This window comes from Peromyscus californicus, unplaced genomic scaffold, assembly GCF_007827085.1.
Source record: "Peromyscus californicus insignis strain IS unplaced genomic scaffold, ASM782708v3 Scaffold_22__1_contigs__length_63687245, whole genome shotgun sequence".
Lineage (NCBI taxonomy): Eukaryota > Metazoa > Chordata > Mammalia > Rodentia > Cricetidae > Peromyscus > Peromyscus californicus.
This window is the reverse complement of record NW_026294525.1, coordinates 6,097,528-6,118,014: the sequence shown is the minus strand read 5'-3', so window position 1 is coordinate 6,118,014 and position 20,487 is coordinate 6,097,528. Positions and strand designations below refer to the sequence as shown.

Genomic DNA, 20,487 nt, shown 5'->3' with positions numbered 1-20,487 from the left:
ACAAGATTTATTATATAGACTACTATCAGTAGAAAACAAGTTTGCAGTGAACAGCTTGTACCTTTATGTTTATACACATACAAAAGTAACTGGTGGAAGGGTTTTTAAGTAAAAATTAAAATATATATATATATGTGTATATATATATATATATATATATACACATATATGTGTGTGTGTGTGTGTGTGTGTGTGTGTGTGTGTTTTGTGTGTGTGTTTGTGTGTGTGTGTATAAAATATATTTGCCATGGTGTTAGGAATCATTTGGTGGGAAATAAACATTGATAATTGTCAAATGAGGTTGCTGATAGTATTTTGAAATGGTGTGTTCTGTGTGCTGAGGTATGTGTAAATCCACACATTATCTTTCATGTGCTGTATTGTCCTTAGCTACAAGATAAATCATGGTAATCTCTTCAAAAAAGGTCAGGATTCCTAATGTTTGTCCCTGGTTTCTCAGATTGCCCTAAATCCTTGGTGCTGACTTTGTACAATTAGAAACTAGTTTAAGTGCTCTGTATTCACAAGGGTGTTATTGTTGGTTGCTGTTAACTAGTCTAAGCCTGTGCTTTTTTTGTAAAGTAAAATTTTAGAACCACATTGTTCAGTAAGATCTGTTTGTGCCACTGTAACCAAATGTATTAAAAATAAGTAGTATATAATGAGTAGAAGCTTACTACTCTTCTTGAGGTTGTAAAAATCTCAAGATAAGGCACTAGCAGGCTCAGTATTTGCTGAGTGTTATGCTCCATAGGAACCTCCACTGATGTTATCCTCCACAGAAGAGAAATGTGGTTGAACAGATGGAAGGAACAAAAAGGGAGATAGGTTACCTTATTTCTCTCCTTTTGAGGGCAGAATACCTCCTGAAAGATCCAACTTGCTACTGTTGTATTGAGGATTTTCTTACTCTGAATTTGGGGCAGCAAATCCAGACTATATCATATCACTAGTTTACATATGGCTGTAAAAATGAAAGCCATCAGGAGAGAAAAAACTAAACAGTTACATGATTTGGTTGATGTCTTCAGTGGTGACACATGGCTCCTTTTGTGTAGGAAAAGTGAGGTCTATTTCCATTGTTAACATTGTGTTGTTCAAGGGTGGCTTTTTCTGGGAAAATCTGTAAGCTTAGCAATATGTAATGTCTTTTTTAACTTGGTACTTTGAAATAATCTTAAAATTGAAAAAACTCTCCCATGCCCATTATTTCTCCTCATCACTAATATATATACAAACCTTTTAACTCTGGGCCTGAGTAATATTTTATAGTGTTTAAATATTTATTTATTATTAGTGACTCTGTATGTCTGTGTGAATGATATGTTTGTACAATGGTTTGGTGTGTGTGTGTGTGTGTGTGTGTGTGTGTGTGTGTGTGTGTAGGTCAGTGGGCGACTTTGTGGAGTGTGTTCTCTTGTTCCATCTTTATTTGGGTTCTGGGTACCAAACTCAGGTTGCCAGGCTTATATTGCAAGCACCTTTACCTGTTGAGCCATCTTGCTGATCCTACATTTTATTGTGTGTTTTAGGTTATTAATTACTGATATCATTTAATAGGAATAATTTTTTAAAGACAGCGTTGCATTCTGTAGCTCAGGCTAGCCTGGAACTTATTAAATAGCTCATACTGGCCTAAACTAAAGACAGTTCTGCCTCAGATTACCTAGTATGTTTAAACTTCAGACATGGTGTTAGGGCTAGAATATGTGTGTTCTTCTGTTCGGTAGTTTTCCTTGCTTCCTATCCAGTGCTTCTGAGTACTCATTTAGGAAGTTACCAAAAGAGATAGATGGCAGCTGCAATGTATTCAGTATGTTTATGACATTGCAAAAGTGGGTGGGGGAGCTTGAGGCAGAGATGCTCTGAGACAATAGTTGTTTAATGAGTTTGCTTGTATGTACAAGAGAAGAGAATGGGCCTGATTGCTCACAATCTGAAGCCTGAAAATGTATTTTTCTGGATCTGTGTATTTGCATATCTAATTGCTATGTAATCAAAACTAAGTGAACTGTAGCTACTTCAAACTTTAAAATGAAAGGCAATCATCCTTCTGGGGAGGAGGGGGACCCCCTAACTTGCAAGCTAGCCTGAATATTAGCATTATAGTGCTCTTGTGCTTAATTATAGGTGTCTGGCTGAGCAGTAAATGTATGCTTGTGTAATAAAGAAGTGAATGTGACTCTGACACACAGTGGAGCTCTGTTGTAACAGCCTGAGCTTTGAAAGCCATTGCTGTGTATCCATTGTGTGTTTTGGTGATAAGGGATGGTGCTAGAATGACTGTTAATTACCTGCTTTGTTTGACATGAAGAGCAGTGGTTACACCAATGACCTCACTCATGTACAACTACAACTTGCATTGCACAACTAGCCTATGCTTGGTTTTCTGGTGGGAGGACATCCCACCCCACCCCCCCCCCCACCCCCCCGTTAGTTGATGGCTTTGTTTTTTTGCAAACCCTTTGTGGTTAAACCTATTTGCCATAATATGAGTCTTCGGGTTATTGTAGATTTCTCTTCTCACTGTATTATTAATTTGAGAAATGCTATATTCTTAAAAATCCTTAAATGTCATAGAGAGTTTTATAGCCATTAATTTCAAGGTTTTCAGACTACTTAAACCTCTTTTTATATTTTCTCATTGAATTTACACATCTAACACAAGCTTAAAACATTTTAGTTTCAGCCGGGCGGTGGTGGCACACGCCTTTAATCCCAGCACTCGGGAGGCAGAGGCAGGCAGATCTCTGTAAGTTCGAGGCCAGCCTGGTCTACAGAGTGAGATCCAGGAAAGGCGCAAAGCTACACAGAGAAACCCTGTCTCAAAAAAACCAAAAAAAAAAAAAAAAAAAATTTTAGTTTCAATTAGTGTCAAGCCAATTCTTAGTTATACAGTCCCTGTGGAAAAGATACATTCAGCCTGAGACCAAAATCTTTAAGATTCAAGGATTTGCGTTGAGCCAGGAGACTACTGAAATGCCTGCAACCACCTCACCCCCCCCCCCCCCCCCCGAAAAAACCATAATCACTTTAAACTAAATTTTTTCTCATTTCAGAAGTTTCCCTTTTTTCTTTAAAAAAAAGTTTATTCTAAATCTAGAATTTATGATTATTAAACTTTGTTTTAAAAACATCAATTGTTTACTGAAAATTTTCTCTCATCCTTAGGATAAAGGCTTTATTTTTATAAACTATTAGTTGAGGTAGAATTAACAGATGTTTCAGTTACTCTCATGAAGTTTTACCTCTTTAATTAAGATTTAATTTGTTGAAGCCAGGCATAGTGTGTGTGTGCACATATACACATACCTGCCTATGTGTGAATGTACCTGTGCCAAGGCACACTTGTGCTGTGGCACACTTGTGGGGATCAGAGGACAACTTTCAGGAGTTGTTTCTCACCTTCCGCTCTAGATTCCAGAGACCAAACTCAGGTGACCAGGCTATCATGGCCACCTCTTTTACCTGCTGAAACAGCTTTCCTACCTTTTAGTATCCTCCTCCCCGCCCCTGTTGTATGTGTGGGTGTGTATTCATGTGTGTGCATGTGAAGGCCAAAAGCCAACCTTAGGTGTTATTATTCAGACACTGTCCATTATTTTTGAGTAGGATTTCTGATTGGTGTGAGGCTAAGCCACCTATCCCCATCTACTAATGCTAGAATAATCATGATGCTACTGAGCCTGTGGTTTTTACTCCGAGTCTGGGGATTGAACTGAGGTCCTCAAGGTTGTACAGCAGGCACGTTTTTGACTGAGCTGTCTCCCCACCCTAGCGATTATGCTTTAAGATCACACCTACCTTTAGTCACTTCCTCCTCACTGGCTAGTAGTTCTGTGGGGTGGACTGTATATATGTGCCCTCCTGTTACCTAGAAGTATTTTTGGGGAAGAAACTAGAGGATCAGTTCAGTACTGGGACGATTTAAGGGTAAAGTAGCCAGGAGAATGGTTTTGAGAATGGGCAGTGAGTGTTGAAGCTGTTACACAGCTGTAACATGGAATTTGAGTGGCTACATCATTTTGAATAGAAACAAAGTTGTACTTACTGTCTAGGAAAAAGCCCTGGTTGTCAGGAGAAAGAGTGTTTTAATCAGCCCCAAGGCCACAGCTCCTTGATGTTTGAATGCTGAGCTATTGCTAGTCCCTATGAGAGAAAGCTTTGAATTGTCAGTGTAAGAATTTGGGGACTTCTTGTTGTGAATGTATAAATTTCTGTTAGGACAACTTCCTACAAGTAACTGAAGAAAGAACTTCAGAATTCCAAGTGAAGTTCTTGGAGGAGGGATGTTAGTATACAAAATACTTGTAGGTCTGGCTTTTGGGCCTGTTGACAGCACAGTGAGTAGCATGAAGTTTACAGGGAGGAATCCCTAATGCCATTGATAGAGGACAGAAGAGATGAAGAGAGTCCTCAGATTTTCCTACAGGAGTCACAGTGTGCTTGAAAGAACTTAAATGATCTGAGCTTAAGGTGTGACACCGAGGCCATTTGTTGTACAAGAGCAGAGCTTACATAGTTCTCCATTGACCAGCATGATTGCCTACTAGGAACCACATTTTCTTCTAAGTAAACTAGAATGGACCCTATACTGTGTCATAGAGTAAGAGAAGATGAGAATTGTATAATTTAAACTTTGGCCATCAAGGAATTAAATACCAAATATTTTGAAAATAAGCAACACAACTCTCTGTGACTTATTGGCCAAGACATAGGGAGGAACCAGAAAACAGTTTTAGTAGAATGATTGTAAAATTACAAGACAGCAAAATTTATGAGGTTAAAAACTTGTTTAGAGGGAAATTTTATCTATAAATGTTCTACAGGCTTAGAAGCATCAAACATCAACAATCTAAGCTTAGTGTAACTAAAAATAAACTAAGAAATGTAAGCTGAAAGTTACTGAAATTGAAAAAGGACAATAAAGAAATGTAAAGAAACTGAATATTTGTTGTTTTAGAATATCAGCACAATAGATAAAGCTTTAATTAGGTTGATTCATAACCGATAGAGACTACTGAAAACCAGTTATCTGAAAAAAATGGAGGACAGTATACTAAAGATCCTCTTGAGGGAATAGATAACATGAACACTGTTTTGAGACAGGGTGTAATGTAGCCCAGGATTACTTTGAACTCTTGATCCTCCTCCTATCTCTGTATCACTAGCTCTGGAATTTCAGGTATGTACCAGTATATCTTGCCACATGAGGAAGTTTGGGACAAAATTAGGCAGTTTAGATGAGAATAGATTCTTTGAAAAACAAATTATAAAAAATCTAAAAAGTAACAGATCTTTAATATCTCTGTTGGTTAAGGTCTGAGCTGTATTTTAAAACTTCCCTATAAAGAAAAGGTTATACTCTCGTGTTCAACTATCTGAATTCAATCCTTAGAACCAAAATGTGAAGGAAAAGGTTCATATCTCTCATGTACACAGATATCAAAATGCTTAACAAATTTTAGTAAATTTAAATGAAATATAAATAGGTTACTGCATCATTTACCAAATGATATGTGTAAGAGTAATTTAGTATCTCTGAATCAGTGTAGCCCATCATATTAGTGGGGTTAAATCTCAGAGCTGTGATTGTGTCTGTAGCTGCATAAAGGTGTGCTTTGCGATATTCCATATATATTTACATGGCTTAACCCCCTCTACTCCCATACACACACAACTAAAAATAAAAGGAGACACCCTCAGTTTGGTAAAGTTCATCTACCAAAAAATTCATAGTAGCATCAAGTAATAAGATACTATGTTTTTCCCCCCTAAGCTCACAGAGATACCAAGGGTGTTTGATTTTATCACTTCCATTCTCATTGGTACAAAAAGATTGCCTGTGCAACAAAAACATAGAGCTGGAGAGATGACTCAGGAGTTAAGAATGCTTGCTATTCTTGCAGAGGACCTGAGTTTGCTTGTCAAAGACCAGCTTACAGCCTCTTGTAACACCAGTTTTCAAGCCGGGCGGTGGTGGCGCACGCCTTTTGTCCCAGCACTTGGGAGGCAGAGGCAGGCGGATCTCTGTGAGTTCCAGGCCAGCCTGGGTTACCAAGTGAGTTCCAGGAAAGGCGCAAAGCTACACAGAGAAACCCTGTCTTGAAAAAAAAAAAAAAAAACCCAAACCAAACCAACCAAACAAACAAAACAAAACATGTAAAGTTAGAAAGTAACACAAGTAAAAGAAGTAAGACATACATGTTCAGTGTGTGTCAGTAAAGCAAATCCAATGAAAACACCGTACTGAAGTGTATGTTGGATGCTTGTTGGCATGCTCACTGTGTATCGTTGTAGAAGAGAAGTCTTGTCAGATTCAGGAGTCTCATTACAGTTTGCAGTTTGTTCTTTAGTGATAGAAGACTTGAGCTAGAAATCAGCTTGAGATGGAAAATTAGGAGTCCCTCATGGAGGTGTGTTTTCACTTCGTAAAGAACACTGAAGTAGATGAAGAGCTAGGAGAAGGAAGCAATAAAGAGCATGCTTTGATAGGTACGAAATTTATTGAACAAGGATGTAAGGATTAACTCAGGTTGTTTCTCTGAAAATTAGCAAAATATGCATTAAACTGAAAACCAATGAATTTATTGTATTTAATAGCAGTGTCATTTTAACAGCTTTTTCTAGACTTAATCTTTTCATTGTATTCTGATACACACTAAAGGAAGATATCAACTTGCAGTTTCTTTATTTTTGATGTTTTTTTTGTTTTGTTTTTGTTTTTGTTTTTCGAGACAGGGTTTCTCTGAGTAGCTTTGCGCCTGTCCTGGAACTCACTTGGTAGCCCAGGCTGGCCTCGAAACTCAGAGATTCGCCTGGCTCTGCCTCCCAAGTGCTGGGATTAAAGGCGTGCGCCACCACCGCCCGGCTCGATGGTGTTTTATTTAATGTCATGTCTGTGCTGTCATGAGTGTTGATAGTATAGGAACTTTAAGAATGTTCATATTTCCTCCTAAGCTATTGGAAGTTTTAATATGTGTTGTTTCAGGGACTATGAAAAGACTGGTTTTTATCTTACCTAAACTAACAACTTAGTTTGTTGCCACAGTTCAACACATGTTTATAGAAGACCAGTGCTTCCTGACTAGAAGCCAGACTTTCTGATTGACGGCAAGAGCAGGAGCCGTGTCCTTGTATTTACACCTAGTCCTCTGAGTCTGTGTACCAGGGATGCTGAAGAGAGTTGTTACTTCTGCTTGTGTCAGCATATCATCACATCTGTAAAGGGGAGCTTTGGCCAAGGGACCAGGACCATCTAAGCAAGCAGTAGACAAGATGGTTTGACCCCATCGTCTTTTCGGGGTTTTTTGTTGTTGTTGTTGTTGTTTTTTGAGACAGGGTTTTCTCTATGTAGTTTGATGCCTGTCGTGGATCTTGCTCTGTAGATCAGGCTGGCCTCGAACTCACAGAGATCCGCCTGGCTCTGGCGCCCCCCCCCCCCCCCCCCCCCCCCCCCCCCCAGTGCAGAGATTAAAGGTGTGCACCACCACCGCCCGGCTTTTTCAGCCTTCTTAATATCCTCTGTGACTAGAAACTGGTTTGAAAAAATGGCTAAGCCTTACTCTCTGGGCGGCTTGGTGAGGATTTAAAGTATCCGGATGACAACAGCAATAGTTAGACAAGAGCAGCAGTATTCTACTGATGCCTCATGACATCAATAAGACATGTCAGGCTTCAAAAATGTTGCTGTGTTACTTAAGTGTCTTAGAATTTGTCCTTGAAATAACTGAGTGGGTAAAAATGCTTGCTGTACAAATATGGCATTGTAAGTTCAAACCCTGGAAATTACAGTGGGAGAATGGGTTCTCTAGAGAGCAAATGCACCCCCCCCATATACATCATACACACAATAAATAATATATGAAATGTAAAAAATAAAAGTCTTACAATGACTGAAATATTGCAAATAAGTAGAATCAAGTGTAGATACAGTGTAGATGTTGAAAACATTAGGAAAAGTGCAGTGAAAGATTTTAGAGTTAGGACTTTGAAAACCATACACGATGTTTTTGTTTGTAAAATACTGTTTTTTTATTGATGCTTACAGTAAAAATGTAACAAGAAGTTTTATTTTTTTGTTTCTAATAGGAAATAATGAATTAATAAATGAGGCAATCTGAAAAGAAAAGAAAAAATAGAGGAATGTCTTGAGATTATTTTGTTCTTGTTCATAATTGTAGACCTGGGGCATTAAGCCAAGCTGTTTCAGTCTTACACATGTGAATATAAATGCTGTAGGAAGAAGGGAAGGCTAGATGGGGAAGAATGCCAGTGAGGAAAGAAGTCTGACTGGTCAGTAAATGACAATGGGATGGTTGGGTATATATGTATGTTTATTTTCCTTCCGGTATTTTAAACACTTGAAGAAAATCAACCATTAATCAGTAAAACCAAGCCATAGCAGGGAGTATATTTGCTACATATATAACAAAGCATGTATTCAAAGTATATCAATAACAAACAATTAAAAATGACTACAAATGCAAACTAAATCTGAGCAGAGCCGGTGATTTCACTGCATAAGAAAGCCAAATAAGCAGAGTGTGAAAAGATAGTCTGGGAGGATATACCAGTATATTTAATGAAAGTAATTCTCTGTAGGATGTCCTGAATTGTCAGTCTATTCCATAGGTCTAGGATAAGGAGAAATAGGAGTCCCCATACCTTGGAGTCAGAGTGTCAACAGGCTAGAACCATGCTGGAAAACAGCTGGACCTATTCTGTTAATACTACATCTGTGTTTCTGCTGTGGAGATGTCCTATGACTGCAAACTATTTTATGTGTCAGTTTCCTAAGAAACTTAGCAGAAGGTTGTGGCATGTGCTGGTAATACAGCACTGAATAGACTGAGCAGGAAATACAAATTATGTCCAGCAATTAGTAGTTGATAACAATATAGAAAGCTATTTACTTTTTTCCTGTATCTGTCACCTCATTGTGATACATAATCTGGTCATTTATGTAGGCATTATTTTTTAGAGATTATATCGTCTCACAATGGAATTGTAGCAAATTAAATACAGTATATTCTTGGATGTTAGGTTTAAGTTAAAATTTGTTATTAATACCTTATTAAGTACCTTATTAAGGGTGCTTTGTTACAATAGTCCTTTAGATGTCCAGTTGATTTGTAGGCTCAATACTGCAGTTTGCAAGTCAGTGTGGAGACTTTTTTTTTTTTTTTTTTAAATAAAAGCTGACTTTAAAACGCATGTTAAATTGCTTGTAACTAGTTAAACGACCTTTGATGCCTTCTTGACTTCCTTCATGAAAACTTATTTTTCCTGTCTTTATTCTCTCATTGTTAGTGAACAGAGGTTAATGTAGCAAAATGGCTACTGCCTTTCATTTGTCTTTCTGCTCTTGAGAAGGAACAAATCATCCTACACGCCATTGTAAGTAGTAAGCCTGAAAGGGAATCCTGGCGGCTAGATCCAACCTAACCAAGGTACCAACCACACCTTATGAAGCCACAACACCAAATAACTCCCCTAACAGTAGCTCCCATGTTTTGGTTAATTTCATTGTTGACTAAGAAATACGAATTTAGATGGTGTTAAATAACACAAACTATTTCTGGAAGATGAGGGTCAGTCAGGTCACTGCATTCTAGCCTAGGTCTTGTGTTAATATAGACTGTTTTTAGTGTTTAGTGTAAGGGTGTGAGCAAAGTTATTACTTAATGTGATTTATGTAATCTAGACATTCTTGTCTTAAATGGAGTGAAGCTGTACTTGACCAGGGAAATCATTAATAATAGCAATGTGGTGGGTAACATTTAATGGCAGTTAATTAATATTATAACATTGATCTTGTATAAAACATTTTCTAAAGTTCAGTTTTGTACCAGTATAAAGTCATGAAAATAACATGATTTTTAGATGGCAAGTAACTTTGGCATTTTAAAAAAATGGTTTCTGGGAAATTACAAATTTTAATATGTAACTATAACTCACAAAGGAGGATTCATGAAACTTTTTACCTGTAAACCTTATAAAATGAGGGGGAAGAATTGTTGACAATGTTACTTTATTTTGGCATGACCGCTGTTAGTTCTATATGCACCTTTTCATGCTTTTGACACAGGCTTTGCCAAAAGCATCATTAAAGAATGTGTTTTTAAAATAATGCCTTTGAATTTTAAAGAATCAGCACCTGTCTGGTTGTGAGTAGTGATGTTGTGGTAGGCCCCAAAGGAAATGAAAACATAGTCAAGAGAAAGGGACGGGTATGTCGTTGTGCTGTACTCACTGTACCATGTTACAGTTCTGATTCACGGGTCAGATTATAGAAAAGTATACGAACTTTCTGTAATTATTTTGTTACCCAAATATAAATGAAGTATCAGAATAAATACTGCTGTGGGATGTTCTGTATGGCAAATGTGTTGCTCTGATTGGTCAATAAATAAAACACTGATTGGCCATTGGCTAGGCAGGAAGTATAGGCGGGACTAACAGAGAGGAGAAAAGAAAGAACAGGAAGGCAGAAAGAGACACTGCCAGCCGCTGCCATGACAAACAGCATGTGAAGATGCCGGTAAGCCACGAGCCACGTGGCAAGGTATAGATTTATGGAAATGGATTAATTTAAGCTGTAAGAACAGTTAGCAAGAAGCCTGCCACGGCCATACAGTTTGTAACCAATATAAGTCTCTGTGTTTACTTGGTCGGGTCTGAGAGGCTGTGGGACTGGCAGGTGACAGAGATTTGCCCTGACTGTGGGCCAGGCAGGAAAACTCTAGCTACAATCTTGGAGTTTTATAGGTTTTGCATAATAGATGTAGTAAATGAGAAATGCACAAAGAATCATAGAGTTTGAGTTTTTTAATTGTGTAAAATAGAGCTTTTGAAAAAAATAATACTGCGAAGTATGGATGCCATGAAATAATCCTTCTGTACACCATGAAAAATGTGTTGCTCTCATTGTTATTAAAAAGGTGATTGGGAATAGCTAGGCAGGGTTTTGGAGACAGAGAGAATACTGGTAAGAACAAAGGCGGAATCTGAGGAGTCTCAAGCCAGACACAGAAGAAGCAACATGGGATAGATAGATGAGGTAAATGAGCATTGGAGCAGCACATAGATTAGTAGAAATGGGTTAAGTTATAAGAGCTGGCTGGAAACAAGCCTAAGCTATTGGCCCATCATTTATAATTAATGCTAAATCTCTGAATGGTTATTTGGGAGCGGCTGCTGAGACACAGAGAAGCTCCACCTACATATTGATATCTGAAATACTAGTGAAGATTTTTTAAAGATTAGAGAAAGGACTACTCATAATACAGTAGCCATTTGAACGATCCAATACTATTGATATCTCTCTTTCTCTCTACGCACGCACGCACTCACTATCAGACAGCTTCTTTCAAATCATTAGGTAAAAAATACGATGTGCTCTTGCTGTGTCTGTGCGTTCTGCCTTCTATCTAGCTGTGCAATAGAAATACCTATAGAGTTGAAAACATTGCTCCTATAGACCACCCCTATGGTCCAAGTTGGTTACCTAACTCTGGATGTTCAGACAAAAGCAGGTAACTTTTAAGATAATCTTAAATGTTACAAATAATTCAAGCTTACTGATACTATTTAACCATGATCTGATATACTTTTTAAAAAATAATTGATTCTAAAAATTTTGATGCTAAGCAACAATATGAAATCAAAAGAATTTTAACATTCCAAAATTGTGAGTGTATTCTACAGAGGGAAAGTGCCTGGGTTTGAAGTATATGTGTTAAGTACTCCAGTTATCGTAAAGTAGTACTATGTGATGAGTGCTCGGCACTGTACTGAACACCATGGAATCGAAACAGTTATAAATTATGTACCTGTTACTTGCCAAGGCTCCCAGAGTTCAGTTATAGTAACACAGCTCTCTCAGGTGTGTGTGTGCAGAGACATACCTAGATGTGCAGTCCTAAGGTCAGTTCATTATTCTGCAATTGTTTGGTACTCATGGGTTCAAAATACCACAAGGGCAGCTGTAAATTAACATTTGCATAGTAGAACACAGAGTCCAGGGCAGAAATTAGTATTTAACCAGTATGTTTTGTGTTACTTGCTGTTTTCAGTCTCTAGTAAAGTAATTTATTATCAAATGTTTCTTCTGTATTACATGCAATAATTCTTTCCTGTATATTTTATAAAGTAATTTCTAGCATAAATATGGTATGTTAGCATATAGTGAGGTAAAATGCATAATGATAAAAGTGGGTTTAGTATTTGATAGCAGAGTGAATGTTAGAAACTAGTACATTTGACATTTCATAGGTTGAATGTAGAGCTGTTAATAACATATATGGAAATTAATATCCAGAAAATTCTTGAAGATATAAAAGTTTCAAATCTGTGGAAAACAGAGTAGAGTAATAGATTATGCATTGTATACCAGATGCTCTTTTAGGCATATTCTTGTATAGATTCAGTGCTGGGGTCAGTTCTTATATCCATGGTAGGTTTTGTTTTGTGTCAAGGTGTTACTGTGTAGCTCAGACTAAAATGGATTTATTACCACCAAGCTAGCCTCAAACTGGATTCTCCTGCGTCATCTGCCCCAGTGCTGGGATTGTGGACATGCATTGCCCACTCTTAGCATCTTCTGTTTTTAACTTAAGAAAACAATTGACATTAAATAATAAAAATTCTTTGAATGAATAATTGTTCTGGTTTGACTCCATTTAATAAGCATTTGTTAATTCTTGCTGTCTGTATTTTTCTTAAATATAAAAAAAATTATTCTGGTGTTTATATATGAGTAAATTTTTTTGTTTACAAAGCACAATTTTTGTTTGACATAAGTTTAAGAAATAGGTTTTGAGGTTTGCTTTATGACAGAAAGAATTTTACAATGTGAAATGTACTTTATACACAGTTTCTCATCAAATACTCTTTTTTGAGATTATAACATTTCTTCCTTCCCTTACCTACCTCTAAACCCTCCCATATTTCCCTTCCCTGCTCTCCTTCAAATTCTTGGCTTCATTTTTTTTAAACTAATTCAACTAATATTTCTGAAATTAACTTAAGATTATATGTGTAACTGAAAATTGTTATATCTGAGTTTTGATATTTGACCTAATGATAAAGCTTATTATAAGAAATAGGTTTGTTTCAGTTATATACATTTGTAAAACTATTTCACAAGAGGTTTAAACCTGTGAGCTTTCACTTAAGAGCACAGGAGGGGCAGGTGTCTTGTTCTGATTTGCCTGACTGCAGGTTCAAACTTCAAAGAGTCTTTGCCCAGGGTGGGCAGTCAGTTTGCTCTGATGCTTCATGTTACAGAAGTCCTTTGTTTAAACAAGTTCTGTAATTAGAGCAGAGTTTTAAACTATAAAACGGACAGACTGGATAACAAACTAATCAAACATAGTAGTAGTTTCTCAGATGTTTAGAATAGTTTCTTAAGTCATATTTTTAGGTCACTAGGTGTAGCAGCTTCAAAAATAGCAAATCAGATAGGTAATTTTTAAAAAAAGAAATAGTTGTTCACAGACAGTGGTATTAAGGTTACATAAAAACAAAAACGGAAGGAAAAACCCCACAATTGGAATTGGGAAGAATTCTCTGCGTTAAATGGCTGCGTGTTTCTCTGAATGTTTGTATCATTGACATTTTATGCATGGTCCTCTCCTTTGAAGAAAAGACATGTTATGTATATGTCTGCTTTGCCATGTGTTTTTCTTCCACTTCTTGATACACTTAACCTAGGAAATGACTTGTGAGAAAAGAGGTTGGCTTGACCTTAGAAGAGAAAACCAGTCTTAAAAAACAAGACCAATAATCGATTCTGTCTGTATTCTGGTCAAAATGTACTTAGAATTCCACTTAAATGTGTTTAGAGTATCAAAGCAGAATTCTAAAGACTCAAGAAATTTGTTCTTTTTTCTAGCTTTATCTGCTTAATTGTAGGACCCCCATATAGGTAACATTTTATGCTAGGGACTTGCTGTTGAGGTTGAGGGTCCTGAGTGTGCCCTCTCTTTTGCCCAGTAGCTTGTTATGGGTTGGGCAAGCTGTGACCCCCTCAGTCTCCAGATTGGCATGCTGCTAAGAGTGATAGTACTACACTGAAGCAATTTTAGTTGGAAGATTACACAAGGTGATATGCTTATATCACAGATAGTAAGTACTCAGTAAAAAATTAGCTGCCGTGATTATCATCATCATCATTTCAACTTTATCCTCAACTAAGAGGATAATATTATTTGAAATATATTTCTTGCAGGATGTGGTGGCGCACACCTTTAATCTCAGAGCTCTGGAGGCAAGTGGATCTCTGAGTCTACAGCTTGGTCTAGAGAGCAAGTTCCAGGACAGTCAGGGCTACACAGAGAGAAACCCTGTCTCAAAAAACCAAAAAAGAAAACAAGAAAGAAAAAAAACTTATTTTTGCATAATATAAACATTGTAAAACATTATTTAGAAATTATGTCTTATCTTTTTATCAAGTTGAGAGTAGTGTAAAATGGTTTTAATTTGCTGCTGAATTCTGATTGATTGCATACATAATGCTTTTCCTTTAGTCTTCTAGTCATTTCTTTCTACATTAAATGAAAACTTTAAACATATTTGTATATAATGGTAGTTATACTGTATCTTTTGTTATATTTAGAAATAATTTTTGTCTTGTGGTTTTGAAATGACATTGCCACTACACCTTCAATGTGATTTTGTATTTTATAGTTTCTGGTTAGAGTCCTATGTGATCCAGGCTGGTTTGAACTTAGTGACCCTTGTACCTCAGCCTTCTGAGTGCTAGAGTTCCAAGCATTTGCTTTCCACAACTGGCTTGAACCATGATTTTGTCAACCTTATCATCAGTGAAAGCTTTGGTTTTTTTTTTTTTTTTTTAAAGATTTATTTATTTATTATGTAGACAGGAGAGGGTGCCAGATCTCATTACAGATGGTTGTGAGCCACCATGTGGGCGCTGGGAATTGAACTCAGGATCTCTGGAAGAGCAGTCAGTGCTCTTAACCCCTGAGCCATCTCTCCAGCCCCTGGTGTTTTTTTTTTTTTTTTTAATTGTAAGCAAAAATTTTTATTTTGAAGTAAACATTAAGGATAGGTGGAGCTTTTGTTCTTAACAAAGCTTTTACATTCACAAATTTGTTAAGACACATTTGCTGAAGCATTTTACAACTCAGAAATGTATTCCTTCAATAAAGAATAATGTCAGATTATATTGCAGCCTTGTTCTGTGTTCCTACAAGGCAGACAATATTTTTTTTAAAGTCCTTTGGCTTTCGTATTTTCTGTGAATAAAGATTTCTGTGGCAAGTCAATGTTTCAGTTTTATTTTTAAACTTTTCTGAAATGTTTTGAATTATAGTCTGCTTTTCCTTCCATTAGTGTAATGTATACATACATATACATGGTAGCTTTTCAAGTCTTCGTTGAGTATAACACCCGTGTCATTAGATTTGTTTTAGTTTACTTTTTTTCATCTCATAGTGCCTAATTTGCAATGTTTAATGACCTCTACCACCGTGTGTGTGTGTGTGTGTGTGTGTGTGTGTGTGTGTGTGTGTGTGTGTGTGTGTGTGTTCACTCGCATGTGTGCGTGTGCACAAAGGCAAAAGCATGAGGTTTGGCACCTTCCTCTGGAGGTCTCTACCTTACTCATTCATTTACTTATTTTTCCATGTTTTGTCAGCACGAATGTCCATACACTATGTATGTGCAGTATCCACAAGGGGCCGGGAAAGTGAGTCAAATGTCATGAGTGTGAAATTATAGATAAAATAGTTGTGAACTGCCATGTGCTTGGTTAAACCAGGTTCTCTGGAAGAGCAGCTCGTGTTCTTAACGACTGATCTCTTCCATGCCTATTTATTTCTTGAAATAGGTCTCTCGCTGAACCTAGAGTCCATTGTTACAGATAGATTGGTTGGCCAGTAAGCCCTCTACATCTCCTGTCTGCAGCACATGCCACCACCACCCCTGCTTGTGTTTTATGGAGTGCTAAGGATCTGAACTCAGTTCTTGTATTTACAAAGCAGGCACTTTATTCACTGAGCCATCTCCCCAGCCTTGATGACTGTTAATTTCTGACTAGATAGCAGATAGAGAATTGAACATTATTTGGGAAGATACAATTTTCATTCTTAAAAATGCTGTTTAGTTTTGTTCTGGGAAGTGGTTGACTTAGTTGGAAAAAGTTTAGTTGCCTTCAGTCTTGATTTTGTAATTTATTAGGCAATACTTGAACTGTAGCTCATACTAGGTTGAATTGTTTCCCTTTGAGATACTGTTGATGAATCATGAGATGTTTCAGTCTAGCTCCATTTGAGAGAGAGCTAAATTTTTTGTAATGTGAAATCCTTTGGTGGCTGCTTCCTGGCCTTTAGAACCCTCTTCCTAACATGCATTAGGAACTATTGAGTGTAGTTCTTGGGCTCCTAATAGCTCCAGTAGTTTTCAACCTTGCATACTTTACTTTTCTGGACTCTTAGGTTGTTACCTTTTTTAGTATCTTCTCTGTGTGGGCCAAGACTACAGCTATGAAGTTGGGCCATTGCAGGCTGGCCCATGCTCCCTCAGTACTGTCTTTTCTCTCTTTCAGTGCCTGATTTCTAGTAGTGGTAGTTGTTGTCTATACACTTTGGTTGTTCCACATAGAGTGAGAGGTGAGTCGTGCTCTGGCTTCTTTGTCTTGGCTAGAAATGAAAGTCCCTTATACGTATATGGATCCAGACATGGGCACACTTTTAGTTCACCAGGTAATAAATACAGCTAACTTTCCCAAGTCTACCAGAGGGATAACAATACATATTTTTGTGAGAAATACAACCATTCTTTAACATTAAAATTTGGATTTTAAATTGATTCTTTTCACAGAAGTATTTATTTATGTTTTGTATTCTTTGCTATGTAAATGACCCCAGGGTTCCCAGTTTCTTGATTCATTGACTCTTTACCCTCACATCTCTTTATGGTGTACCCTAGAGAAAAAGAAACAGCCCATGCCTTCATTTATTAAATATTGGGTAAGTAACTGAATTGGTATTATGTAATCTCTTAAATTGAAAATATTTTAAGTAGCCACATTAATATTATTGTATTTGTAATTGCTTTAATCTTGGGTGCTCTTTAGATTCTCCGATGATACATTACCACCATCAATGTGGACATTGATGTTTTCATGGAACTGCTTTTTAATATAGTAACCACCAAAAACCTAGCTCTGCCAAGATGTGTTAAAAGGAATGTGGTGTGACCTAAGACTGAAACAGATAGGCTCTGGGTTACTAGTTTGCTTAGTGTTTGATTATTGCTATTTTTCCTGGAGATCCATTTAGCTTTGACTGTGTAGGTATGTTTTCCTACCAAAGTTACTAACTGATAAAACAGAATCCTGTACTTGGTAGATCTTATTTCTATTGTCATTGTTTGTCCTCAATAATGTGAAAAATAATAGAAAAGCCTGTTTTATCATACCAGTTTACTTCTTTTGACTGTAATTGACACAGTAACAGACTAATGTCTTTCACAAGCAAAGTCCGACAATGAGTATTTTTATGGTTCACCTCTGATAATTTGCTTTAAGTCTGTGTACCAGTCATATTTATACTCACATTCTTAAATTGTTTCTCAAGTTTAAGAATTGGTACCTTCATAAGTTGTCTATGTGGTTGCCTGCCCTTATCTTACAAATAGTTTGATAAAGCTTTCAACATGTAGGTATGTTCCTTGCTTGGTAATCAGAAGTTATAGAAGTGAAACCTAGATATTTGTCTGTGAAACATAACTTGATACAATGCAAGAGTAGACTTTATACTTTATATTTTATTTTAGTATTTGAAAACTTAGTATGTATATGCAATAAAATACTAGATCTAACTCCCTTTACTTCCCCCAGGATACCTATACACACATTAGTCTCCAAACTGCATGTCCATCTTTTTTATTTTTATTTTTTAAAACCCACTAAGTCCGTTTTGTGCTACCTCTTTGTGCATGGTGCCCACTGGAGCATGGGCAGTAGCAGTGGCCACTTCCTGGAAGAAGAACGTTGCTCCCTTGCCTAGTAGATCTCAACTGTATATTCACTTTTAAAAGTTAAGGCCAATGGGTATATAGTTAAAACAATTCCTACAGTCATTTGCCGTGGTTTATTGTTGCCGTAATTACTGCTTGACATACAGCAAATAGTACTTCTTTAACGTTTTGGGACCTAGTTTTCAAAATACTTCTTCTAGTATTGACTAGAACCAGTATTATTTAAAGCTGTAGTAATGGGTGGAAACATCACTAAATTGGGGAATAAGTTTGATTCATCTCCTAAATTGGCAGCTTGTTTACTGTGATATTGATTAGTGACTTGTTCAACCTTGATAACTTTGTTTCCTTATAAGTAAAATAGAGAAGTGACATGCTTGTCCAAGTTACTCATTATAGTCTAGAAATGGCATTGCATGTTTCGTAGAGTAGCAGCACTGCCACTCCTGGTTGTCTTGGACACCAGCCTCACTGGATACATAGTAGGTATAGCATGAATATTTAATGAGTTCTCATTTGACTGACTAGTCCCATTGCTAGACTTTGGTTTAGGGTTGGAAAATATTTGAAAAGCTTTGTAATGCACTACAAAACATGGCTTTAAGCAACTAGCAATAGGTTCATGTTACAGAATGCATATTCTGTCTTTGGAAAAAAGTATTAGTGACATTGTGTTTTGTAAAATATTTTTTAGGAGGAGCAAAACAGAGGCAAGCCCAATTGGGAGCATCTAAATGAAGATTTACATGTACTTATCACTGTGGAAGATGCTCAGAACAGAGCAGAGATCAAGCTGAAGAGAGCAGTTGAAGAAGTGAAGAAGTTACTGGTACCTGCAGTAAGTAATTTTCATCATTTGGATTCTTATTTGTTTATTTATTTTTATTTTTATTTTGGTTTTTCGAGACAGGGTTTCTCTGTGTAGTTTTGATGCCTGTCCTGGATATCGCTCTGTAGACCAGGCTGGCCTCGAACTCATGAAGATCTGCCTGGCTCTGCCTCTGGAGTGCAGGGATTAAAAGCGTGTGCCACCACCGCCCGGCTCTTTTTTTTAAAACATTGCCCTTTTCAGATTGATTTGAAATTGTTGGGTTAATAAAGAATGGGTTGTTATGTGTTTGTGATTTTATTTAACCACAAAATATAAAAACAATGGATGGCTCATGAAATATATAATGTAAAAGACAGGATTGCTCAAATTCGTAACCAGGAATCCCTGCTTATTTTTGTGAAGGAAGTGTTGTAGAGAAGCAAACCTAATTAAGCTACTTCTTAAAAGTCACAGACTTAAATTGCTCTGTTACAGAAGAAGAATTTAGACTTAGCAGTGTGTAGCTAGAGTTTTCCTGCCTGGCCCACAGTCAGGACAAATCTCTTATCACCTGCCAGTCCCACAGCCTCTCAGACCCGACCAAGTAAACACAGAGACTTATATTGGTTACAAACTGTATGGCCGTGGCAGGCTTCTTGCTAACTGTTCTCACAGCTTAAATTAATCCATTTCCATTAATCTATACCTTGCCACGTAGCTCGTGGCTTACCGGCATCTTCACATGCTGTTTCTCATCATGGCGGCTGGCAGTGTCTCTCTGACTCAGCCTTACACTTCCCAGCTTTATTTTCCTCATTGTCCCGCCTACACTTCCTGCCTAGCCAATGGCCAATCAGTGTTTTATTTATTGACCAATCAGCAACACATTTGCCATACAGAACATCCCACAGCAGCAGTCAGTAGGGTGCTAAAAGTATTTTGTTGGTTTGTTTGTTTTTCTTAAAAGATTGGGTAAGCTGAACTTGTTGGCACATGCTTATAGTCACAGCACTCAAAAGACGGGAACAGTCATATTTCTTGAGTTCCAGATGTACCTAGTTTACGTAGTGAGCTCCAGGACAGTCAAGGCTGTGTAAGAGACCCTGTTTTTTTTTTTTTTTTTTGCTTTTTTAAAAAAAAAACAAACTAAAACTAAAACCACACAAAGAAAAGTAAGTAATAGTAAGTTAGAGATCTGTGAACCTGTTACTGTAATGGGAAAGAAGACTTAGTGGGAACTCTGTTATTTGAATTGCCTATATGCTAGGTTCTCTTCCTGGCTCCTCTCCCCCCATTCCTCCACCCCCACCCCCAGTAGAAAAGTTAATGTTGCCTAGTAAAACTCGGTTAAAGCAGAGTTTTGCTGATTTCATAGCAGCATTCCAAATGTTTTTCACACTTTGCTAATCTAAGTTAACAAGTACATCTGGGAATCTTTAGAGAAGACATTAAGAATAAATCTGAGACTGGTGTCTCCTGAGAAATTGTCCAATTGTTTGTTCTTATGTCACCTCTTTTTATTCTTTTCCCATCTTCTTCCTCAGCTCCTCTTCACTTTTTTATATTGCTACACACTGTTTCTTTTAGATAGGAAATGAGAAGAAAATGATATGAAGTGGTTCTCTCCCACCACTGTAGAACCTGGGGATCAAATTCAAGTAAGGCAC

At 37.1% G+C, this 20,487-nt stretch overlaps 1 protein-coding gene across 7 annotated transcripts in view; it reads left to right on the top strand.

Moving 5' to 3' along the window:
* Window positions 1-20,487, top strand: part of Qki (QKI, KH domain containing RNA binding) — a 132,797-nt gene that overhangs the window by 71,491 nt on the left and 40,819 nt on the right. For all 7 annotated transcript variants that reach the window (XR_008221122.1, XM_052750827.1, XM_052750826.1 and 4 more), the window contains exon 4: window positions 18,704-18,847. Coding sequence is in view for 6 of the 7 variants with exons in the window: in XM_052750827.1 (XP_052606787.1) it covers window positions 18,704-18,847 (144 nt within the window). In the remaining variant the exon portion in view is untranslated. The remainder of the gene's footprint in view (window positions 1-18,703; window positions 18,848-20,487) is intronic.